At 45.2% G+C, this 27,002-nt stretch overlaps 1 protein-coding gene across 1 annotated transcript; it reads left to right on the plus strand.

Annotated features, from left to right (window-relative positions):
* Positions 1 to 996: 996 nt before the first annotated feature.
* On the plus strand, positions 997 to 26,089 carry LOC119375201 (NAD-dependent protein deacetylase sirtuin-2-like). The gene is made up of 6 exons (XM_037645386.2): positions 997 to 1,096; positions 6,074 to 6,210; positions 8,879 to 8,909; positions 22,247 to 22,366; positions 25,066 to 25,107; positions 26,022 to 26,089. The coding sequence occupies exons 1-6, from the start codon at positions 1,087 to 1,089 to the stop codon at positions 26,087 to 26,089; spliced, it is 408 nt and encodes a 135-aa protein (XP_037501314.1). The 5' UTR covers positions 997 to 1,086.
* The last annotated feature ends 913 nt before the right edge of the window (positions 26,090 to 27,002 follow it).

Below are 27,002 nucleotides of genomic sequence, written 5' to 3' on the forward strand. Positions count from 1 at the left end.
TAAGGGATGTTGACGGCGTCCTTGGAATTTTCTGCACAAATCCAGGGACCCTCTGAAGTGAAACATTGAAAGATGTCTCTCCCAGGTCTATGCCGGGCCTTTTTTGAACCTTATCATTATGGGACATGGACATTCCATTCCAGACTCTGGGCATACCAGCCATGCTTGCTGCATGGTTGTGGTGTGCCAAGCAGGGTTCCCTGTGGAAGAAGGATGTGGACGCACAAATGCACGTATATGCACCATGCAAAATCAAATAGTAGGCGTGAACTCTCTGGCTTGATCAAGCTGAGCCTAATTGTCTTGTAGATATCTTTTTTAAGCCTTGCTCTAGCCTTAGACATCTGCAAGTTGGTTAATAGCACAGCTAGTGCTACCCCCATTTACGACTATACTAGTCATCAGCAAGCTATGTCGTTGATGGTGTATGGACGTTTACTGTTTGAACGAGTTCTGGTTTATGATTGAAAATTTAAGCGGAGCTAAGACGTACACGGAAATGAGATGGGAGCGATACCAGCGCTTGCAATCAACCGAAAACTTTATTGTGTCAGAAAACATGCATACCCAACCAGGTCACGTCACACCTGGGTACATTTTAACGCCTCTTTGCAGGGAGTGTTTAATACATTTCGATCCCCTTGTCAAAGAAGTGTCCCTCCTTACGGAAAGGGGATAGGATTCGATTGCTTGTGCCGACCGGAAACCCATCGGGGTTTTTTTTCTTTCTTTTTTTTTCATTAGTTCATCGACCTCCGTTGTTTAGGGGTACTCATCTCGAAAAGTGGCCCCAGAAGTTTTTGGACAGCCTTGATGAAATAGCTGAGCGCCCGCCGCCAACGCGCCCAAGTTTCGTTGCCATTCTCGAGAAAAAAAGGGTTATGGTGCGTCGGCTGCTCGCAGCGTGGCCCGCAGCAAAAAATTCAGTTCTGGTTCGCAAAATAAAGAGACACTCTATTTTGCTGTCTAGTCCACAGAATAAATTGTCAGTTATCCTGCTGTCTGATCTGGCTTGCACTCCTGCTCCCGTCAGAAATCACGACAGCAGAATTTCGATCAGCTGTGAAGTGAGCGTTCGCTGTCGACATGGAGAAAGGTAAAGTGGCATTCCGCTGTGTTCATTGCTGTGCAAGGACGGAGGGCGTTGTCAGCGCTTCCCTCTGTCCTTGTTTGTGTGCGCGCTTGACCGTGTTCTGCTACGCGAAACCAAGCTCGCCCAAAATTAAGCCGGTGCTCCTGATCATCGCTGGAGTAGTTCTTTTTTTCCTCGTTTGAGTGGATGCGCTGAACATTTTCCAAGGGCTGCAATCGAGGGGCGCGCCGACTGCGTAAAATAAAAGCTGCATTGTTCATTGGTGAAATGCACCGATGACATGAGCGCCTCCATCAGAAGCGACCGAGCTGCTGCAATTTGTGCTCATCCAGTTTACATGCGAGTGGCTGCGCACCTTTGGCAGATATGCGCAAGCTTCTGGGAACGTTTGCTCTGTGTCTCCCTTAATTGGGAAACTCTCGTTCGGAAAGCCTGCCAATTTATGTCGTGCACCCCGTTTCTATGCGAGAATTCTCTTGCTGTCACAAATATTTCTTGTGATTTGTCAACAAATCAGCTCCTAGAAGATATTTGAATTTGCGAGAGAGTTCAGCTTAATTTGATGCAACCTAGCTTGTTCATTATTACAAATTGACAGCATCTAATACCTTAAGGTGCCAACTCTGTCTACTAACAAATTTAGTTTCACCAGCCATGTTGCATGATCAGACATTACAGCTAGCATCATCAGTGAGTTTTGTTAAAAAAACCTTTGCATGTCTAACGCACAGGACAGCACCCGTCCAAAGCGTAATCAGAAACAGTGAAACAATCCACTGGACAACCAGCTCCAAGTGTCCAGACTTCTTTCACATTGTTATATTCACATTTACTGAACATGTATAATAAGAAAAGGGGGGACACGTAGCCATTATTGGCTGAAGAGAATGCCTTCTTTCTACCAATAGACGATTTATTTCTCGAACAACCGTATTATTTTCGGGGTGTCTGTACCAATCAGAAAAGCTGCGAGTTCTCTGGGAACTTGAGTTTCTGTCATGAAGACTTAGCTCTACTTCTGATATATAGAGTGCTGTGTCACATGCCACGGCTCTGCAAGTGCACCACTCGTAATGAATGTCGCTTTATCTGGAATATTCATGGTGGAGAGAGTAGATGGGCGCTAGGTTGTGTCTGGTTCACGAAATAAAGCAGGCAAAAAATTTAAGACAGCTTTGCGCTAGTGGTGCCAACCCTGAAAGAACAGCAGAGCTGGCCTTCCTTGGCCTTCGTTGTTTCTGTTTATTTGTCTGTTTCTCTCTCTTTCTGTTTTTTCTACCTCTTTTTGTCTCTCTTTCCTTCTCTCTCTCTTATTTCTTGCTTCCTCTTTATTTCTATCCCTTTCTCTCTCTCTCTCTCTTTGATTCTCTCTGTTTCTTTCCTTTTCTGTCTCTCTTCCCTTTCTCTCTATTTCTCTCCATGATATATTTACTCTCTCCACTCCTTTCCCTCCTCCTCACATCACTCCCTCGCCCTCACTTCCCTTTCCCACCCCCTTGCTGCACTATACTAAACAAGGCTATGCTATGCTCTGCTAGCGTGCCTGGATAGCCGAGTGGTTACGATGCTCGCCTTCGGATCGTGGGTACGCGGGTTCGAATCCTGCCTTGTCAAAAAGCCTTTTCGCCAAGAATTTCTCTCTTTCTCTTTTTTTTCTCCCTCTCTGTACTCGTTCGCTCACCCATCAGTGTTATCAGAATCGTGCGCCGGACAAAATGGCGCAGGTCTTCTGTGAGCAAAGCAGAAGATGAAGAAGATGACGATGAAGATAGCATATGCTGGTTCCTGATGATGATAGTTTTTTGTTCGCAGATTACGGACTGACGCTCGGCTTGAACAGCTCCGCTGTTGAAAAGTAAAGTGTGTCTCTCAAAATATCACTTGCTCGGGCAGCAATAATCTCACTGGTACCCTTGATTAATTAGCTTACCAATTTTCACCGCGATATAGTCATGCAACACAGTGAAGCACATTAATAAGGGGGATCGAATCCCGGCCGCGGCGGCTGCATTTTCGATGGAGGCAAAAATGTTTGAGGCCCGTGTACTTAGATTTAGGTGCACATTAAAGAACCCCAGGTGGCCGAAATTTCCGGAGCCCTCCACTACGGCGTCTCTCATAATCATATCGTGGTTTTGGGACGTTAAGCCCCAGATATTATTACATTAATAATGGGAAGAACTAATAATTACACTACAGTGCAGTGTCCTACCTGGGGCCTGTATTGGTGGTTGTGAGCAAAAAATTGGTGTTTCCTGTGAGCAAACGCTTTCGATTGAATCAAATATAATAAAAATCGGAAATAATAAAGAATGGGGGGTTTAAGCTGGAATAGAGCGCAGGCCTTCTGCACGTCAGTCATGTGTTCTACCAGGCAGCCTGTGCTTGAAACTGCTTAGAAAAAAAAAACTCTGTAGAGGCGTCATGTATTGCGAGGATTCTCGTTAACACATGTGATATTGCGTGGCAGTAGGGTAGGATTGCACCAGGCATCATACGATGTGAATTGCGCTACGAGTGGGTGAGGGCCCACCCATTACAAAGCACTCGGGCACAATTGATTATCAACATCAGCAGCAGCATCAACAGGGTGTGCAGCTGCGGACGTGCACATATTGCCTTGCAGACATGTAGTGGGTACTTCGCTAATTCACATAATGATGAAATATGGCGTAGTAGGCACTTCGAAACTGTACTTGCAGTAGGCACCTAGTAGGGTTTGAAATTGGCAATGCATTGTGCAGAGACGTTCATTTCTTCACGGCACAGTTGAGGTGTCGACCAAGAAGCGAACCATGGCAGGCGAATGAGAAAATAATGGGAATGGTGCCTGATTACACTATTGCATTCCATCCTTGAAGGCAAAGCTCAAGCATCCTGTAGTTTTATGTTATGCATCGATTTTATGAACTTCAATATGAAAAAATTCTTGGTATAACAAAGCATTAAGCTCTTTGACCTAATCTCCATAAAATGCCACGTATTTAAAGTCTCAATACAAGTAACAATGCATGTTTATCTGTTACGTTAACCAAATGAAGTTATACTGCTACTGTAAAAGACGACCAAGACAATATGTTAAAACTACTGCAGTGTCAATTGCTGGCCACAAGTTGGCCCAGTGAAGACTTCAAAAGAACGCCGAAATTGCTTACGCTTTGCCTTTAAGAGTGGAAAGTGATAGCATTATTGAGTGCCGTCCACTATGCCTTCTCGTTCGCTTGCCATGCTTCGCTTCTCGATGTACACCTCAGACATGCCACGAGGGAAAGAACATCTGTGTGCATGGTATTGACTGTTGTAAACTCTCTTTGGTCGCCTGCTGCAGGCACAGTTTCCAAGTACCCACTATGCCATAATCCACCATTTTGCAAAGTAGTGAAGTACTCACTATGCATCATTGAGGTAATATGTGCACCTACATTGGTGCACGCTTTGTTGATGATGTGGCTGATGGTGATTATGATCATGAATTATGGCTGAGGCCTCTGTAATGGGTCGGCAGCTGAAAACCACCCACTCGTTACGCAATTCACAAGGTGCGACGCATGCCATGCAAGATCCCATAGCTGCTAATGTCACTCCTGCCGACATGACACCTCCGTAGGGATTTTTCAAGCAGTTTGAAGCACTGGCAAGGCTGTGGCAGAATGCTTAGCTACAACACACAATGCCTGGGTTCAATTCCGACTGGAACCTCGATTCTTATTCTTTGCATCGATCGCGATTTCTCACATTGGATACTTGGGCTCCTTAATACTATCGCATTAATACTTAATCATTGCTTTGGTTCCTGTATTCTTCATCACAATGTGACCGTATGGGGCTCCCTATGGTTGCCAGTACAGTAACTCTAGATGCACCAATACATGTGTGCACTTTTATTTTATATTATGTGTTTTTGTTTAGCTTTTAGAAATATTGTATTTTATTTTTTTTAGCAGGTTAAGCTTTGTCTTATAACAATATGCTGTTATATGTTTGTACGATGTAGCTATCTAAGAGAAATGCGTCATCAGGACTACTTACTCGTAGTAGAAAACAGCGCGGTACAACGAAGACAAGACCAAAGGGGACTACAGTGGTAGTCCCGTTTGCTATTTTTTTGTCTTCGTTGTATCCCGCTGTTTTCTACTATGAATATGTACCAACAAGCTCAAGTTCGCAGCTTTAGACTACTCACCAATGCTTAAAAAATATTTTTGCCTTAATAGCACTTGTGGCTTCTCCTTTTTTACTGTCTATAAAAGCATGAAACCTGATAGATTGATATATAACCATCCACCCAGCTTTGGAATAGCCTCGGAAAGAAGTTAAAAAAGAAATGTTTTCTGCACTTGAAACACAGTGATAGAAATAATGTACAGACGGGTCCACTGTTAAAGGGAACACTTGCTTGCAGGACATGTCCGGATTTCGATCTCTTGCAAAAGCATGGTGGCATAGATTTGCATAAGACTACCGGTGGTTGAGAGTTATTACTCCTCGTGACAGACTAGTTCCGTGCATGAACAATGTTTCCACATCTACTAGCGGTTACGGGACCAGCAATGTGAAAGGTGCCGATTCAAGTGTTCCCTTTAACAGTGTACCGTACTGTACATTGAATCTTGTATGAGCCACAGTATCTTAGACATTACATAGATTCTGTATTCTGATCTATTCCTTGAAATTCCTAAATGGGATTGATAGTATTCTGCAATAAGTGAATAAAACTGGCTGCACGTAACAGATGCCATGGCCAGCCAGCTTCGTTGCTGCTCCGGTTGTGGCCTTTGTGGTCAAGTGCTAGCTGATGATCGCGAACTCTTATTGGCGGCGGGGAAACTCTGTGTTATTGAAATTGTGGATAAATGAGCTTTATTATATTGAGGGTGAAAACACAATGCTTGATGGGCATGATTTTATGAAACGTTACCATTATACTGAGAATACTGTTATATGGGGCTATACGCCACTAACATATGTGCTGTGTAAAAGGTGCTGCTGAAGAGCGCCTGCTGCCGGAAGCGCCAGAGGAGGAGACCTCGGCTCCCGAGTCAACTGCTGCACCAGCTTGCTCCAGCAGCAAGCCACCATCCGCCAAGGCCAGTGGAGCCAGCCCTTCCAAGCCTGAGGTGCTCATTTGGCTTTCATTGTAGGAAGTGGAAGGCAAAATCTGTATTTAGAATCAACAGAAACGTCATTAACAGAGACAGCATTAACAGTTGATGTGGAGAACTGAAGGATACAACTTGGTAAAGTGTTGCTGCTTGTGTTACTTTTCAAGGGGTGGGGGGGTGGGGGTGTTGGCCATGCAAAACACATCTTAAAATGCTTACTATTTGTGCATAGGAAAAGGAAAGTCTTAGAACTTTTGTCTCCAAGCAGGCTTCCAAGATGGTACCAACAGCCAGCATGCAGGGATGGGGGCATTGATTTAAAAAAGTCAGTTTTGCCAAAAGGGCAAAGGAATGAATGCGATGGCAACAAACTGGAATGTTATATGAAGAAAGGCCAGCAGCTCACTCCTTAAGCAAACACGGCCGCTGCAGCGAGCGAAGTGAACTTCGTGTGGTCTATGGCTTCAAAGCAAACTTTGCAATGAGAGCACATGTAGAAAGCTATGAAGCATCTGTTGAAGCCCTCTCAAGAGATAAGCACTGGAGCACAGGTGGCGACGCCCTGAAGGTCAAAGTACAGAGCCAAAGGTGTGCAGCCCCACTCCTGTGAAAGACGGGCGGGGCAATGCCCTTCAAAGCGCGGCCTTTGGCCGTGCCTAAAAGAAACGAGAGACAAAGACTACATCACGCAGTAAATAATATATGCTGGCTTCTGGTTGCAAGCAGGAACGAGCTTCGATGTATGGTAAATGTGGACATAATCGGGAAATAAATCATGCATACTTGTGCACACACACGCACGCACTTCATTTAAGTACTAGTATTACTACATTAAAGGTGTCCCATAGGAATGAACGTATTTTGAGGTTTTATAATAAGGTTATAATTTAGAATATAAACAATTTGGACATAAAGGTGAAAAGCACATTTCTTTCCAATAAACTTTAAAATTCTGACCATCTATCCAACAAGAAACATCCAACGTTGCTTCGTCTTCACAACATGATTGCGTAGAATTAGTATACGAGTTCCTGCATGAGTGTGCGGTTCAGTGCAGTGGTGTAGCCAAGGGGGGCGGTTTGAGCGGTTTAAGTCCCCCACAAAATTTTCCGAGGAATGCCTTCCTCCTCCCCTGCCTTCATGTGCATTAAAAAAAAATGTTAAGTGCATTAAAAAAATGGAAAACGTTGGTGTTGGGCAGAAGATATAAAAATGAATAACCCTGAGGTCAGTGGCAGCTTCAAAGTATTCCGAGTCCACACCAATCTACGACATATTCACCTGTTACAAAAGAGATATCTCTGCCATCAATACAACGCTTCTTGGACTCTGTCAACAATTACTTTAATAATTCTGGTGTGATCCCAGCTCACGATCTCTATATAGATATTGTCCGAGTCATGTATACAAATTGAAAATCCATTGAAATATTAGCAACCTGCATACTATAACTCAGCTTCCAGTAAAAGACTTGAAATTATGGAACAAGACATTTTGAGGATTGGTTAATTCCAACACCACGTTCAAACTGTGGATGACAATGCCTTAAATACAGAATACCAACTCTGTTTAATTATTACAATTTGGTCCGGTTTGATTTTTTTATGTCATCCTCCAAGGAACCCAGACTGATGTACACGATTTCTTTCTAAGTAAACAATATGCAGATAATAATAATAATAATAATAATAATAATAATGTAAATTAAACTTTGGAGGATGCTTGAGCCTTGCTTCAAGAATTGTGCCCCGTGCGCATCGCCTTCAACAGTGACGTAAGGAAAGGAACATTTGTGTGCGTAACATTGGCCGCTTTGAAACAACCCGGATGCCTATTTCCAGAACAGTTGGAAAGTGCCCACTATGCCATAATTCTTCCTTTTGCAAATTTTGCAAACTATGCGTCCGTAAGGTGCGATGGCACCTCCTCAGCTGCACACCTTGTGATGGGTGGACAGCTCTAAACCCCCCACTCACTGAGACATTCACGTTTTGACGCCTGGTTCGATTACAATTCTGCCACGCAATATTACATGTGTTAAGGAGACTCCCCCCACTACGTGACATTCCTATAGAGTTTTTTACGGAGAAGTTTTAAGTACTGACATGGCTCCGTGGTAGAACACCTATTTGCCACGCAGAAGGCCTGTGTTCAAGTCTCACTCGGACCGGAAATTTTTTATTATTTATATATTTTCAGCTATCTCGAATTTTTACTCATGGACAACGCCGATTTTTTGCTCGCAACCAACAATGCCGACACCGGAATTTCTGCGAAACGAGCTCTTTAACACTATCGCGTTCATAGCAAAGTAATATCTTGACGTTTAAGAATATGCAGTGTATTTGTGTCTGATGTGTCATGTATATTTTATTTATGCATTTGTTTCATTGATACTGTGAGAAAAGTGTGAATGAGAAACATCATGTCAGTGAAGCATGTAGGTGTGTACTGCCAGATATGTACATATTTCTGTTTAAGTATGTATGCACATGTGGTGCTGCCTTCCTGTCGAGGCAAAGGATTGTAGACTCGTCAAGCTGTTTCACGACAGCTTTTTTACTACATTTCCGGCCTTATCTTTTCTTCAGTGCTGCTGTTGCCTAAGCAGATGCTTTTGCATTCAGTTGTGCTTTGTTTGGATTAAATGTTTCTTAGAAAGGCATTGTTTCGCCCCTTACAGGAAGAAAAAGCCGAGAAGCCAGGCGATCTCCGTAAGTTTTTTTTCTGCCCTGAGTTCGTGCACTGCTGCCTGCACTGGGACATTTCTAGTTGACCATTCAGAGCCACTGCACACATAGAAGGGCTGCCTGTGAATTTTCGGGCTTCACTGGCAAAGCCTGGCAAGCACTTGAAGATCAGCATAACAGAGTTGGTAACATTGTGCTTTTGCTTGGTACTGCGTGTAGTTGAGAGTGACAGGACCATGATTGTGGCGCAAAGATACATGGAGCTGACACGAATGACATGATGCTAAAGCCTGTCAAAGCTTTTGGTCAAAGAACTGATGTAATAAACACCGACATGTTTGCAGCACCATCCCCACGCTAGCCACTGCACCCGCGTGACACTTTCATACCTACATGGCTCCTTGTGAAGAAGCGGTGGTGTGGGGCGGGTCAAAAGGTGTCTCCACCCTGAAAGCGATGGCGCTGGCATCAAGGCACCCTAGCAAAAACTCCGGATAAAGGTGGGGCCTAGTGACGTCGGCTGGTGGTGAGGTGGATAGCGAAAAACTGACTCTCGCAAAGGATTGTGGGCTACGATGCCTGTCTGCATCAACTTCCGGTTCAAGACACCTATACCGGCACTGTTGCCTGTTTTGTCGCTTTCTCCAGGTTCCACCTAGCAGTCGCAGTCTCTTTTTCTTCCAGAATACTGCATAACACCTTGGAGCGCTCTGCAGCTTAGTTGAATAGCAAACAGGGTTGCCAATGGTGGCTACTTTTTGCCAAATTGGCGAATTTGAGAGTACCCGTGGTGACCTAAAATTAAGAATGGCGACATGGCGAATTTTCGGCGATCTTCGGCTTAGGTCTCCACTGAGTTATGCATCCTAAGCTCAGTGTCTTCCCAACAAATGAGCGGCAACATTCTCTGTATTTTTCTTGGTTTTAGACCCACGAGTAGAATGTGCACATTACGCGTCATTCGATATGTCTGTCCTGTAACTCGTGTGTATCTCCTCAATTCACCTAGATGCAGGAGGTACTGGAACGTCCCCCAGCGGCATTCTAGCAAAATGTAAGTCAGTGGACTGCCTTGCAAACCACAAGGGGGCAGTGTTTAACTATAAGTTTATGGCTTTAGGTGTTGTGAGCTTCTCTAAAGTTTCGCTTCTGAAGGGGCTAGACGACGGGTTGGCCGCATGTTTCGACCGTTTCTTCTGCCAAAGCTGCAACTGTTCTGAATAGCTTGGCGACTTATTCACTGTTGCAGTACCCCCAAAGGCTGTTTTGGAATAGCGAAGAGAGGCGGATATGCGGCTATTTGTGCAATAAAAAATGTTTATTGAGGTATTTTCCACTGTTGTCGGTGAGCGTGTGCAATGAAAACAATTGCTATATAACATTTTACATTGTCTACCTGTTCATTAATAATGCATCGGATTGACGTGCGTAGATGTAAGTGACTATAAGAAAGGGTCGGTGGCATCCGGTTTCATATTAGTTCACACTAGACCACTGCACGGGCCGATTTTTCCGGCCCAGCCCGGCCCGAAAACGCCATGCTCCGGCCTGCCCGAGCCAGGCCCGGTGTTCCTAAATGTGGCCCGTACCCGGCCCGGGCCCGAAAGGTTTGGGCCCGGCCCGGCCCGGCCCGTTTCAGCTAGTTATGCCTTCCAACCTTCGGTTATTGTGAAGATAACTGCCGCACACAAGATATTTTCTAGAGATTGTTTTAGGAACGTCTTTCAGTGTCACAACTTTCACCGGTACTGTGTATACTTTCGGTGAATTACGCGCGTAACACTCTTGTGAAATGATTGCAGGGCAATATAAAATATAATTGGAGTCATAGCTGGCTCTTTCATGTACGCACGCAGTGCTAACCACGCAATCTCATTTTTGCATTTCAAAGAACAACTACAAAATATAATACCTGCATAAAGTGGAGAAAAAAGCATAGCAGACATTTTTAAATTGAGTCTACATCAACTGCAAACGAGCTAGGACTGTTGTGTAAAAGTAGCACGTCTCCTGCAAACCTCATCTATTGCACAATGCAATGGGGGAAGAAACATACTCTATCTGCTTCTGGGAGGAATACGCCAGGCTGGGCAGCATTACATAAATTAAAACTGTCGTGTTGACTCTTCGGCAGGCAACTGCACCCAACCTACACTACGTTTTCGTGTTCAAAACAACAAGGTTCTTTGTCCCACCCTTCTTCCCCGAGACACCGCCGCCGTCACCGCCACTCGGGAAAACAAGTGTCTCTATGGTCTGGCGCATCGCCACTAGTAATGGGAAAATCAACAACGGCGTTTGCCCTGGGATAAGAGTCGCTCCGCATCTTGCACTTAAAATGCACGAAAAACAGCTCCTGAGATATTAATGACTCACAAGTCGCGTTGGCCAGTCTACGGGCATGCGAGCGTAGCTGCATACTCGAAATGTTTCCCTAGATACAAACGCGCACATCTTATATACACTAATCTAGGCAGTTTACCGTGCTTCCTTACACGGTACCCAAGAACGTCTTTCACTCACTATAATGGCTGAAACTTATGTTAGGCGTTTCTTGAAATTCCATGTAGCATACCGATGGAGCAAAATTGTAGACGTCTTGTACTGTGCAATTTCTATGCACGCCAATGCACTCGAGGTGGTTTAAATTGCCCGGAGCCCTCAACGACGGCGTCTCATATAGCCTGGGTCGCTTCGGGAAGTTAAACCCCCACAAAACAACAAAAACAAAGCTGCACAACGTACACACGCAATTATACCTATACGTATGAGACCCGGGACTAATACGGGCCTGACTCAGGCCCGAGCCCGACCCGAGCCCGAAGACCAAGGGCCCAAGCCCGGGCCCGATCCAAGAACCCCTTACCCGGACCGGCCCGGGCCCGTGCAGTGCTCTGGTTCACACTGAAAAGGCGTAAGACTCACTAATGATCGGTTACCGTAAGAATTCTGTCGTGTTACCTTCAATAAACCTTTTAATCCTTTTAATTCATGTAAGGGTACGTAAAGCTGTCTACAAACAACGCTTTCACGGTTTTCGCCCACGGTTTACCACACTTTTACCTTTGAAACCTGCGGACAGGGATGGAAGGATATCATGAGCGTTTCATTCATTCCCCTCGCGCCACCATGCACATCTTGCGTCTAGTCGGAGAAGCCGCACCAAGCACCCCCATGGTGAAGCGGGTGATTATGAAACGTCAATATAATTTAAGAGTCTTGGATAGTACTGTATTATACGGGGCTATACGTGAGTGGAAATTTTTATTACGAGGTATGCCGTACACATCTAGAATGGCGACATTTTTTAGTGAAATTTGTAAAAGAATGGCGACTTTCGGCGACTTTTTGCTCATCGTTTGGCGACATTTACTCGAAAGTCAGTGGCAACCCTGATAGCAAGTGCAATCACTACTGGCTAATTATAAAAGGTGCAAATGATCATTTCTTCACTCAAGTGACACACACCTCTGGATATGTGCATGTTGTTTAGCAGCAGAGTTCGCTTTTGCGCATGTTTTTGGCATATAAACATTCGTTGCACATCATAGCATCATGAAATATTTGCCCAGTGTAAGACTTCTACATCTGTTTTCATGTTGCAAACTTGTAAAATTATTTGTTTACTTTTGTGTTGCAGAGATACGATCTTGGGTTTGATATACACTCAAACCTCGTTATCACGAACACGGATATAACGAATTATCGGTTATAACGAAGTAAATGAAGAATAGTCTTGTCATAGCTACAGTGTTACAAATAAATGTTTATAACGAATTTTCGGATATAATGAAGTTATTTTCGTGGCAGATGCGACTTTGTTATAATGAGGTTTGAGTGTAGTGAATGGCAATAGTAAAGTGTTTCTTACTCTAAATGTAAACAACTCCTGCAGTTTTCTGGTTTTTCTTTTACGCCTCTGAATCTTGCTTTATGGGAGATATCGTTTCCTCGAGCACTCGAACTTTGTGCTTCACGGCATGTGAAATTCTGGGCACTCAACATACATTTTGCTTTCAAGTTCCATTGAAAGATATTGGCACTTCACGCTTGCAAGTATCTGAAGTACTAGAGACTCCATGCCATGTGACTCGTTAATGTCGATCGTTTTACGCTATGGGTAATGGGCTTGTTGCAGTGCCGTAGACAGGAATTTTGTTCGGGGGGGGGGGGGCTGACGTTGCAGCACGACCTCCTTCTTGAATTTTTTGAACGACTAAGTACAGTGAAACCTCGGTGATACGAATCTCACGGGACCACCAAAAATATTCGTATCATGCGAAATTCGTATCGCCAGAAAGCATGGAAAATTAGCTCGCGACGAAAGAAAGCTGGCGTACATTTTCATTTATTGTTTGTCAATGCTACGGCAACGTCAGGAAGAATCCTGAATGATTGTGAGTCAAGTCTTTAGATGATGGCAATCATACCAGCACTCTTAAATATACGGGCAGTACGCGCGCATTTAATTAATGAACCAGGTGCGTTGTGACCCGCGACACTCGGAGGTCGTGACGCGTCTCTGACGGTTTATTCTGACCGTAAGAAAAGTGTTTTTCTTACACCGTGATTCTGACAATTCGGCAGTGTGGAGCGCATGCCCATGCTTGCGTTCCCGCGCTTGCACGTGCTTGGCGCGTCTTCCGTGACATTCGGACAGCACCTCTTCGAACCTGGGTGATGGCGAACGTTCGTATCAAACGTCGCTGGGTGAAAATTGGGTCGCAACAACCGTACTCCACTACATTGAGGCCAATGGGCCTTGGCCGGGACCAACGAAATATTCGTATCACCCCGAAATTCGTATCAACTGTGATCGTATCACCGAGGTTTCACTGTATACAGGATGTTTCAGCTAAAAAACACCAAGTATTAAAAAATTAAGCATGGGCGCTACGCGTCTCCAATAATCGTAGTATTGTTCTGAGCCATATAGAGCACGTCAGATTATTTTTTACAATCCACTAAGCTCAGCAATTAACAAAGATTGCTTAATGAACTTTTTAAATATTGACTCTAGAGAAAAATCTCCATAGCAGAAGTTGTAGCACTTGTTCTGAAACGTCAGAATATTTTATCCATGGTAGTGTAACTGCCAATCCGATAAGCTGGGTAATTAACTAAGACTGCTTAACTAACCTTTAAAATAGTAACTATAACAAAAAATATTAACTAGGAAAGTTGTAACGTTTGTTACGCAACTTCGAATTGCTTCATCTATGCTAAGATAACTGCCCTGTTAAATTTTTTTCCAGCTTTTTTCTAGAGTGCGCGAAATTAAAAAGTATACTTGGCGCAAGTTAGCTGAAACACCCTGTATGAATAGCATGTATTACCAGTGACAATTTGTATTAGATGCTGCAAATCACTTTTTGAATGCTGTGCACTGTCCAGAACTAGTAAGAAATCCGTTTTTTCATAAAATTATGTTGGCATGCCCGCAGAATCTTTTCAGGAATAATTGTCTTCAATTCTTTCAATTTTTTTTGTGTGTGTAAGAGGTACGGCAAATATCACGTAAACTTTGGAACTGCATCAGTTTTCAACCGAAGAAGCGCCTGATAACAAGAAAAGTGAAGTCCACAAAATGGCCATGACGAGGTCAAATATTTTAATGCAGATTGTTTACGCAAAATGCTCATCTTTTTGCACAAATGGTGCGGCCAGGGAAAAACAAGAATGGGAAAGTACACCTCGAATACGGGCAAAACATGTCACCGGAAACAGTGCGCAGTATGCTTGCACAAAACATCACAAATGTACATTTAAATATGCAATCAATATACGGAACTAAGCAATGATCACTATACATAATGCCCAAAATAAGGCAAAAGAACATGCTGCACAATCACAGAAACTGATATGTCCTTGGGCCAAGCTGCTGTCTCGGACGCACCATGTGGACAGAACTATAAAGGAAGAACGCAGAAACAACGAAAGAAACTATTCCAATCGCAGTAGAACAGCGCCGGCGAAAACAACAGACCAGACGAGGAGAAGGATACGTAACACAAGGCGCTTGTGTTACGTGTCCTTCTCCTCGTCTGGTCTGCTGTTTTCGCCGGCGCTGTTCTACTGCGATTATGAACCAACTAGCCCAAAAGTACATCTTGACAAACTATTCCAAAACTCTTTTAAAAGTGCGAACCACTATTGTGCACTCAATATAACAGGAGAGTTGTCGCTTCTAGTTCAAAAAGCAATGAAGAACGAAAACGACACATGAAAGTAACAAACAATACCGCTATTATGGCTTCCCAATAGCTGAATTTGTTTGGTAACGCCGCGTATGCCGACCTCTCAGTGAACAAGGTGAAGCTGTCGATTGGCTGTTTATGTCCATCTGATGCTCGTATTTGTATGCTTATATTAGGTCACGGTGTTAACTGCTAAAAGGTACAAAATCCTCACTGCTTTAACAGGTGGTGACATTGACCCGAACTCTGGAACAGCAGTGTCTTTTCCTTTCGTTTGCGCTGATTTTTGTCCTGCTCGCTATCAAAGGACAAAATTGACCCGGCGAGGAAGCTTAGCGAAGCGGTCAATGACTTCCGACACGCTATGTCGACGTTTCTGTGGGCGTACAGAAGTGCCAGGCCAACCATGCGTTCCTCAGACATCTCGGAGCGTAAGTAGTTCTTAAGTAACCTCATGCTTGAAAACGTTCTCTCTGTGCTGGCAGTGGTCACTGGAAGGGTGACTAGAATCTGGAGTAGCTTGTACACATTCGGATAGGACCTGCTGTCGCAGTGAGAGAGGGCATCGATTCCTGTATTGGGGCAGCTGGTTTGCTGCTTTGTTCGCCCACTTTGTCCACCATAGTCGCTGTTCTTCCAAAGCAGCCCTCGTTTCGACGTCATGCGCAAAAACGTTCAGGAGATTTTCTGCTCCTTTCTCCCGATCATCTTGCATTGGTGGTACTGCGGATGGTGTCCTTTAGAAGTGCCCTGTGCTTTTCGAACCGTTGGTTTAGCTGGGCTAGTACCTGGTCCATGAACGGAATGAACAGGGTTCTGCGAAAATATTCTTCCGCGCTTTCGAATGCATTGTTCCCAAGGTTTTGCTTCCGGACACCGGCTCTACGGCTGGTGATCTCCACATTCAGTTTTTCTGCCAATACCTGCACTTGTGCAAATATTTTTGAGAAAGAAGCATTCGCGTTCTTGCGGTCATTTTCAATTGTCTGCTGTACCGCTTCTATGTTGTCAGTGGCAGCGCTCATGTCGATACTCCTCGTATGCAGCTTCTTTGACAGTGGCAAAGTCAGTGCTAACACTTGCTCCGCCACATGCAGGCTTACGAGGAACGCTGGTGACAAGAGTGCCAACATTTGACTGTTTGCCTGCACTGGACTTTCGCCATTTCCGTTAAACTTAATCTCCTCTAGTGCTGCTATCAATGGCTCAAATATGCTCACAAATGAAAGCACTGCATCATGCTTCTCGACCCAGCGCGTTTCGCATAGTCCCAAAAGGCGCTGCCTTGTAGACTCAGGACAGCTCAAACTTATCATTTTTCGCAAAACGTGTGAGCGGCTAGAATATTTATGGAAAAAGACTGACGTCGCTTTTAGAGTCCCAAAACAGTTTCGGATGTCTGTGATGGAGCATGCCGCTCACAGAACTGGATTAAGGGGGTGACTGGCGCAGTGAGTGCAGAGTGCGGCTGGATATTTCTCCTGAACAGCAGCTTGAACACCATTCGTTTTGCAGACCATCGAGCTTGCACCATCGTAGCCTTGACCACGGAGATGCTGCATGTTAATTCTAATGTCTGTAAGGAAGCTTATGATGGTGTCGGTGAGGGCCTGCGGTCGACTTTGGTCGTGAATTGGCACAAAGCCTAAGAACACTTCTTCGATTTCGTTCGCATCCTTATTAAGGTAGCTTGCACAAACAGTAAGCTCCTCGATACCAGCAACATCCGTCGTTTCATCAGCAAGTACGGAGAAGCAGCCTGCAGCGTTTACTTTTGCGACTAGGCTTTCCTTGATGATTGCAGCAGAGATTTCTATAATGTGGTTTTGTACATCTGGACTAAAATATGAGGCCTTATTCGGGCAATTTTCCAAGTGCTTTTTTAGATCCGTGTCGCCACAGCCGCACGCATGCGAAGCAGCGCTCTGAAGTTGCCTGTATCTGTAGAGGAGGCTGTGCTTGAATCCATGGGACCACTGTCTCTATGTCCACGGAGAGCCACACCTTGCCGCCCACAAAAGAGAACTGTCTCAACAATAGGCTGTAACTTCCTTCGGTTCTCTCTTATTTGAATATGCCTGCCATGTTCCAGTTCATCAACAACACTGGGCACACATCCTGAGAAGGTTTGAAGAATTATCGGCTACCAGCTGAGCGTCAGTGTGATATTTAGTGGCTTCATGTGCACCGAAGACTTCGAGGGCGTGCTTCCACATTTGAAATGGCTTGGATACAAGGGCCCCAGTGCACGCATGTTGGCCCTTGCCAGCTCACTTCTGCTAAAAAGGACACACACTCGGCAAAACGCACCCTCTTGAAGCGCTGAGTAGCTAAGCCATCGGTACCTGTCCAGCCAAGCCACCTGAAACCTTCGTTTCTGCTTCAAATCGTTCATAGGCATAAACATGTAGCCTGGCAGAGGAATTCAAGGAGAAGTTAGCAGTTGATGTTTTGTCTGATCATCCACTTTTGAGTCGTCTGTGTGGAGCCCGATATCAAACTTGCCTTTGCTAACATTTCGAGGGTCTGAAAAAGATAAATAATTAAATAAATAATAATAAGGCTGAAGCCCAATGAATCCCACCCCCCGGGTGATGCCCCTGGTCGGTGGCGTATGAGAGCACGAAAAATTTCGGGGGGGGGGCTGAAGTTCCATAAGCCCCCCCCCCCCTGGCTACGCCCCTGGCTTGTTGTATGGCACCCTTAGTTAAAGCTAGGACGACGAAGGCTTCAAAGCCCAATAGCCACAGTTGGTGCCCAGCGTGGTTCTTGGCTCCTGCCTGTAGGAATGGCACAGCAGATGATGGTCCAGTCCTTTGTTTTGGTCGTCGTGTTCTCGTGTAGTGCGTTCTGGAATGTTTGGAGCATGTTTGTTTGTTGCGTTACGTCTTGGTGTGTTCTTTTTTACGCGGTATTTCCTCCACCGATGGTGCAGGTGGACGGAAAACAGCTCCGGTCTGTGATGCCCTCGCCTACCAGCAGCAAGCAAGATCCTGTGCTCCACCAGGATGACCAGCTGCTGGCACAGCAGCTGCATACATTTCAGCATGTAGCTTAGATGTGCGACATGGTAATGGAGCTCATAAGCCGTCCATCCACAGGAAGTGGTTGATCTGAATTTGAATTTGCAGTTGACGTTCTGCCAGTCGACGATTACTGTTTCTGACTGGTAGACCTGGCTCGTTGACCATGAGCAGCACCTGGTACCGCCTGTCTTGCTTTGTTATGCTGCGGTCAAATGCGGAGAGGTGTGCACGTCTATTTCTAGTGGTTGCGAATAGGTTCCATCAATCCCGATAGCATCAAGACACCACATCAAAGATACGTTGAAGTCCACTGCAGAAAAATTGGTGCTCGAGACAAACAGTGCGCTAGATGGAAACTGGATGTCAGATGATAAAGGCCTTTGTACCACCCATCCAAATGTTGTCTGTATCCCTGTTAGCCTCTCACTGATGTGATCAATTTTCCCGGTAGTCACCTTCCAATAGGTGTCGGATCATATGAGCATGGTACGTCATCTTCTTGCCATGTGTCCGCTTCACATGTGTCAGCTATATTATATTTCTTTTCAATAAGTGCCTGCAAGATATTGTGTTCTAGTGGTGCACTTGTTACTGTGCACATATCTGGAATTGTTAATGCACAGTAGTATCATTAAATTGGCTGCACAGTCGCACGAAGACATGCCCGGCACGGAGCTGCCTCTGTGATTTGGAGCTTCCAAATGTGTTGAGAGAAAGCTCTTCCCTACCAACGATGGAGCACTGAAGCATTCTGGCCGCATCTGCGCGAATGTAACTATGCTGGCTACCGCTGTTTAAAAGCACTCGAATGAGGATTTGTCGGTTTCGGGACTCTGTCCATATGCAGCCTGTTTGCAGCAATACAACTGTGAATCTGATGTGAGTGTTTTGGGCGGTTGTCACAGTCCGAAGGCTCGGGGAAGATGATCTTCCCAATGCAGCGGATTCAGTATTTGGCAACAGGCCCAAGGCAGGTCTCGACAGGTCGCACAGAATAGTCAGGTGGTGGCGATGGCAGGTATCACATGACGGCTGGTATCAATGTGCTTATCCACGTCTTTCCTGTGTTGCTGTGTCTACTTTTGCACTGAGCAGTTTTAAGTATGGGATATCACGTGCAACACTGTTGGACTTTTTACAGAACATTGCTATGTGGTTGCGTGTACTGCAGCAAAAACAGCAGTTATGTTATTCTGCAGCCTCGCTGGCTTGCAGTCAGCTGACTGATGGGTGTTGTGGGAAATTATGCCATGCCCCTTGCGGTTGCAAAGTGGGCACACTAGGTTGGCCGACATGATGGAACCTGTAAGAGCTGCAGCCGATGGAATGTGTCTTGTGCTATCCATGTTCTCCATCGTTATGGTCATGTCTTTGCCTTCATATAGATGATGACGTGGCTACAGGTGACCTTTCTTTTGCACTTCTAATTGGATGTGAAGAAAGGTTAAAAGGTTCTCCGCTTGAGTCATTCTGTCTTCGGGAGTATCTGTCCCACTAGTTGTGCGGTCATCTTCTTTTTTCCTTCTTTCAACACATGATAGCCAGATCATGTGGCAAGCAATGCTTCATGACACGAGGCCTTCTAATGTACTCACTCGAAATTGCACATTGTCGTGGAGTGTACGAAGTTTGGCAACACCTGACGAGCTCTTCAGTGGACTCAATGCTAAAAGATGATCAACGTGATCATTAATAGGAAGATCTCGCCGTCTGAACCAATCTGTAAGCAGCTGGATTGTGAGCTTGGAATTCTGCACAGCTAACCGGATGCCTTCAATCGACCACTTTGCGCTGCTGGTCAAGTACGTTAGCAAATACTTTAACCTTTCGATGCGCGGTAATTCATTATTCTGGGGGATCGTGGCGTCGTAATGGTCCCAAAAGGCCTGCCATTCATGCAGATTACTGTCTAATGTAGGTATCTGAAGTACTGCGTAGTGCAACTGATCGGTGATGCTGCTCTTTCACGTGGTCCGGAGCATCAACAGAATTTGGAAGGTTAAGGTTGGTCGATCTGGGTCCAGAAGCTTGAGCATGCGTTCTCGTAGCCTGCTCACGTTCTTGCAGCCAGAACTCTGCACACGCTATGGCGTAGCTGATCTTGTCATCCTGTGCCATTTCGACTTTGTGGTCAAGATTGTCTTCTTCTGTGACTGCAAGAATGACTTCGTCCAGTCTCCAGAATGCTGATTCTTTGTCCTTAAGATAGTCCAGTTGCACGTTAATTTCCGAGAGGTTGGAGTTCGTTTGCTGTAGCAGGGCCGTGAACTGTTAGGGCTTGTGTGACACCAACCCTGAGTGCACCACGCTTCTTCCACAGCTGGTTCGCGTTCACCATGGCTGTGACGAGAAGGCGTCCCTCGAGGGGGAGTCCTGGGTTTCGTGACACCAACAAATATCACGAAATGACTGGCTTCATTAAAGACACTTCTTTAATCTTCAGTGATGCCGAATGGTCCCCCTCCCCTGCCCGCTGTTTTTCTCTCGCCTCTCTTCACTTCGGCATCTTCCTCTTCCCATGGGTGCTACAGGTTCTTGTTGCTTTCTTCCGGCTAATTTTTCAACACTCCCACCCCCTATATGACACTGCACCATCCTTCCTCATGGTCTTCAGTAATAAGCGTCTTTTTCTCCTCTTAAAGGGACACTAAAGGCAAATGTTAAGTTGATGTGGGTTGTTGAAATAGTATTCCAGAAACTTTGTAGTGCTTGTTTCGTGCCAAGGAAATGCTTATTTTGAAATAGATGCATGTTTTAGTGGTGCGCACGGCATTAGCGCCCTTCAAATCACCCGCCTGAATGGGCCTTCAGACGTAGCAGTGGCCGTGCCCAACGTTGCCCATCTTTACTGCCCTTTCGCCGACGCTACTGTTTCTTGTGCAAGAGCGGCCATCAACCTTGCCAAGACGCAGCCACGGGCCACTCCGAAACTGTATAGTTCACTGTAACGGAGCTTAGCTTGGCCAGCACCAAAAGTAGAGTATCAACAGTGAAAATAGCGAGAGCCAAGCACATGCAGCAGCACGCGATACCAAAATTGCCACTCAGATGTGACTGTGTGAGCGAAGTGCAGCTAGGCGAAAACTGAACTTTTTAACCACTCAGGCCGTTCCCCATGGTAACGCCAAGAGGTTCTTTTTTCCGTGAATCAAATGGAAACAAACAAGTAGCATTTTATTACGTCCTGTGATGCACGGAAGGTTCTTTTTTTATCGCAACTAGTTTGATTACTAGTGGTTAATTGTACTTGGGACTCTTGACGTCACCGAGCTCATTCGAAAATATCCCACTGGTTGCGCATATCGTGTCCTTCATTTACCTTAATTTCTCGATTAGTAGAGCACTGCTGTTGATAATATTGACGTTTTAGATGTTCTCACTCATTGATTTTTCACTCTGACATAAATTGTTATTTGCCTTTAGTGTCCCTTTAAGCACTACCACCACTACTACTCATTCTACTACTCACCTGAAACAAGTGGTGGATGTGGCAAGCGGCATGTTGAAGTCACTGATGTGTTTAAAGTATATTTTGTCATTATACTTGCAATGTACGACACGTGCATGAGCTGGAGACATGATAGGTGCAACTGTGGATCATAGCAGGAATTTAAGAGCAAAATGTTTCTGCTACGAGGAAACTACGACGTGTCTTTCTGAGCCAAAAAGAAAATCGGTATTCATGATGTTTACATGGCATTGGTTACTCGAAATTGGATGGCCTAGGGATACTTCATTTGTCTCTGGAACTGTACACAGACGTTCGGTCACAATTTAGATGCTTTGTGGGGGATGTGTTTTCACAGGGCAGCAATCTTGCCGACAAAAAGATTGGAACGCATACAAAATTAATAAAATAATGGTGTACTTGCACTGCTGCTGCAGCTTTAAACAGTTGTTTTCGTGCTTGACCCACAAGCTGCTCACCATGACAGCTTACATAGCTGCTGGAGGCTGTGCCTGCAACATGTGCGGCCAACAAGGAAGCAGATGTCGATTGGAGGACTCACGATGACGACATTTGTCAATCGATCATATGTGAGAGTGCCTATAAGCATGGTGCTGTAGGTCTATAAAAATTAAATCGTGTGTAAAAAGTGGGTGCCTTTACACTGACAAGCTGTGACTTTGTTTGCAGTGAGCCACCTGAGCGACTTCCTGTACCAGAAACTTGGCTTGGGAAACGATGAGGAGCCCGTGCACGTCCTCGACGAGCCCAGTATAGACGGCATTGTACGATACATCAAGAGTGGAAAATGTGAGTTTGTGAGCATGTGTACGTTTACTTTGACGGGCATATAACAGGGGACATATAATAGTAGCAGTTCACTAAAGCATTGGTCTCTAAGCAAAGTCAGTAGTTGGGATGGCTAGTACAATATGGTCTTGTGCATTCGGATATTGAATCATTGAGGGTACTTAGAGGACAGTAAACAAGCACTTACTACTTGAGCACGCGTTTATATACCGAACCAACGTGCAAATTCTGTTTCTGTTTGACATTCAAGTCGTGTGGAAGCTGCTTGTCATCTCGTGACTTATTTCCATACCCAGTGTTAAATACGTACTTGCAACTTCCTTCTCATTGTGCTTGGGGCGCAGTACCTGTGTCCTTATCCAGCCAATGTGCACAATGTCAGTGAAAGCACTGTTTTCTGCAACCACTGTAAACAAAACTGTTGTTGATTTGAGCGAAGTGGTGTTATGTGTAGTGGTAAACACTAAAGTAAAGGCTATAAACGAAGAAATAAGCAGAATGTGGGTCGGTGTTATTGAAACTTCAGTGCGGTTTTCACTAATGTCTTGCCAAGGAAGATTTCGCCACTTATTTTGTGTCTCACCTGTGTGGTACTGTCAAGTGTGCAGCCAAATACAGTAGACTCCTGTTAAACGAAAGCTGAAGGGACCAGGAAAATATGTTTCATTTAACAGGAGTTTCGTTTACTGAGAGATGAAAAGGGGTGAAGAATGCAAGCACTAAACCAATCATGTTAGAGGCAGTGTTCATTTAAGCAGCCAGCGAGTCTACTGTACATCCAAACGAATTCATGTTATGGTTACTTGTGCTTCTCTTAAGAACATGCGACAGGGACACTACACAAAACAGACACAACCCTGTCCCACGTTGTTAAGAAGAGCGTAAGTAACCGTACGATGAATTCCTACCAACTAGCCCAGACCACTACCCATACAAATGAAGGTGAGCGTGACCCCTCTGAATAAGGCATACGCCTGCAAGGACCAGAGGATGAGCCATAAATAACAAAGATGGAATGAACAATGTTTTGCTGTAGTGTTACATCTCACAGTTTCACTCGGAGTTAAGTTTTCCAAAAGCATGCCGATTCTTTCATTTACACGCAGCAGTTGCTGCTGTATATGCTCACTGAGAGCAGCAAAACCTCGATGATATGATTCTCACGGGGTAGCTTGAAATATTATCACTTGAAATTCATATGTTCAAAGCAATACCTAACAGCGTATGGGTTCGAGCAAGTTTTGTCCTCCGTCTGAAAATTTTCGCACTTAATGTCAATGTTTCAAAAGGAGGGAAACATTACAAAAAAGTAAATTAACTGGGGCCGAAAGAATTTATAAGTGTTTGCTAGCTGTGTACACTGTTCACGCACATGGCAACAGAAACCTGATCAACCTAGCCTGAATACCCACATCTTACGCATCCCTGAAGCTCGTGATTACACAACCTGTAGCACTATTTGCACACGGGAAAAAGCAGGCATCAAGCGAATAGCTATTTTGTCCAGCCTTTGCACCTGTTGCAGATTGTCGGTAGCATATATCTAGTGTGTTGGTTGCCTCCAGCAACGGCAAAGGTAGTTTCATATTTAAGCTCATGTGAACCGTGACTGTCACTGATCCCGTTAATGGGGATAGCAATCGCTGGGCGGATTCCAAGGGCTGCCGTCTCGGCCCTCTGAAAACGCACCACGAAAGCACGGACAATTTAGAGTTGGTCTTTTTAGTGCACCAGCGAACGCCGGTTGTGGTCCAAAGACCTAGTCAGAGCTAAGAGTCGATAACACAAATGAAATATATTCTCAGTTAAGGCAGTACAACATCAGAAACACATGCACACTCGGCTGGTACTAGTAGTTCCAACTTCACAATATAACACAGATGGTGTTAACACAACGGTAACTAAACAAACAGATCGTGCGCTACAAATGCAATCTCATGCATTACAACTATTCAAGAACAGTTAAAGTCCCAAATATTCAACAGCATATCCAGTCCACAATTCTTGGACGGTTCTTGAATGCTTCTCTTCTAAGAAACACTCACGCCAACTCCAGCGGTGATCGCATAGTTCCCTCCATCGACGTAACTTGTCACAGCTCACGCGTCGTCGTCATACGATTCTTCCAGAACCGACGATCGACTGACTGCACAACATCATAAACACGTCTTCTTTGGCTGATGGAGCCACACTCAGCCTAACTTCACCATCTCTGGGCCAACTGTCTCATTCACTCACTACGACTGCTCGCTGGTTGTCGTGGCACACTTTTATCTCCTCTCCCCAGGGTTCTAGAAGCGTCGGGAGCGTTCTCCGGCGTGCAGCACAGCCAAAGCTATGGAATGTTCGAGGTTTTTCTCGCTAGTTTCACTCGTGGCGGCGTCGCTCGGCGATGCGTCATCCTTTCCATCTAGAAAGATCCAGGCTTTGCCGGGCGTTTTTGATCTGAGACTGCTAGTGGGCGAGGAAGGATGCGGCGCGTCGGCGTCTTTTGATACTTGTTTTTTCGTCATTTGCACTTCTTGGGCGAGCATCGGGCACCGTGCTATCCTGCTGCCGTTCGAAAGCGGCCGTGCACGCGTTTTATTGACGCGCTCGTTTGTGACACTGACTTCTAGTGCTAGGATTGGCTGGGGAAACCATGCCATTTGTACTATGGTTTTATATGAGGAAACATTAGAGGCTTTTCTTTCTTGCAGGCAAAAACATCATTGCTATGATTGGAGCTGGCATATCTACAGGTGAGAAGGCCTTGGTTTCATTCAGAGTGCAGTACCAAGATATTGAACTGCAGAATTGCAATTCACACCATTTCAGCACTTATCGTGCAGGGCCAGCTAATAATCTACATTTTCTAACCTTTTTTTTACCCTCTCACAGAATTCTGTGTATCGCTGACTGTGCAGCCATGTTTGATAAGACACTGTTCATATTGTGGCTACTGGGAAATTCAACAGAAAAAGTAAATGCACTTCTCAGAGTACTGGCAAAAAGAAGTATCCATGATATATGTCAGAAAGAAGTAATGTCAGTGCAAAGTGCACAAGTAGAAAGAACAATTACTTATTTTCATAGCAACTGGCTATGCAGCATTAGTTTTTCTTCAAAGCGTTAGCAGACAGAACCGACGTCTTTGTAACACAAGCAGCTGTGTTGTGACAATATGTGGTGAGAGAGATGAAATGGCGATGGTATGACAGTGATGGCATGATGATACTTTAGTAGTTTTTACTCTGGCGAAGAGAACCTGGATTAATTCAGGAGGTGGCACAATGTTGCGTTGCGTCTCCCCACGGTTGCCTTCCATGAGGAATGTAAAAGTGGGGCTTATTCTAGGGCTGTGCAATATAAGTGATGTTATGTGGACGGTTTTGCGTGGAGGCTTGGGGCATTGGCAAGTATAGCAACCTCAACAAGAATAAATGTTCTTGGACAGAGCACGTTCAATGCATGGTGAAACAGACATACGAAGGCAGGGAAGAAGAGAGAAGAGGATGAGGACGAAGTGCTTCTGAAAGTCTGCACTGCGCTACCACTATCTCCTTTTCCTGTCAATAAAACTATTTTATCACAAGTCACCCTAACAGTTGTGTTGGGAGCTTCTGGGTAATTGACACCTGAAGATGGAGGTTGAACCGCAAGTTCTTCAACGCAGCCGACGCCTTGCTGGACTTCTACCATTCACCGGAGTTGGACATGTTCCACGACGCGGATGAACAATGACCCATCCCAACCGCGGTGCCGACCACTTCTGCTGAACAACTGAGAGGTGCGCGTCCCATCGAAGGAAGACCGGACGAAGACTTCGAGAAATGGCTCGTCCCTTACAAACGGGCGAGCACCGCCAACAAGTGGAATAGCGCTTCTCATTTTTCGAACGTCTTGTGTTTCTTACGGATACTGCATCAGGAAATGTTAACAACATAGGAGAGATTTATTTCTGAAATCAAAGAGCTTTTCGGCGGCTCAGCAACGAAAAAGGAAAGGGCAGAGCAGACTCTAACGCGACGTGCGCAAGTGCCAGGCGAAATCTACACAGCCTATACTGAGGCAGTTGTAAAACTATGCAGGATGGTGGACCCTGGAATGTCTGAGAAAGGCGAAGTCAGTTATATCAAGAAAGAATCGCCGAGGACATTTGCAATTTCCTCGTAGCAAAAGACACACCCGCTCCTGCCGCTGATGTCATTCGGCACTTTAGATGCATCACGCCGAAATTAGGCAGGCTAGCCAATGTGATGACACTTGAAGCACAGATAGCAACCAGGCATTTGATCTTGCATCAACAATCTGACGAATAGTCCAGGAAGAACTCAGCCTGCACATCAAGTGACACACCCAGGCAGTCATCATTCCAACCTACCCCATAGTTCGAGTCAAACATTGCATTCTTCTACTCGTATCAAGCATCAAGGGGCATTGAGGATTATGAGCTCGAGCCTCGACAACAGCCACACCTTTATGACAAAGGCTGTACCTAGGACACTTGACAACAACGAGAACACCCTGTGACGTGACGTCAGGCCACGACAAGAACAGCACCAACGCCATCACTATGACGCGACTTACGATCAATACAAACGGATTTCAGCGACAATCTTGAAGGACACCACCAATGTTCTTGCCACTGGAACAG

Source organism: Rhipicephalus sanguineus, chromosome 11 (assembly GCF_013339695.2).
Source record: "Rhipicephalus sanguineus isolate Rsan-2018 chromosome 11, BIME_Rsan_1.4, whole genome shotgun sequence".
NCBI classification, from domain to species: domain Eukaryota; kingdom Metazoa; phylum Arthropoda; class Arachnida; order Ixodida; family Ixodidae; genus Rhipicephalus; species Rhipicephalus sanguineus.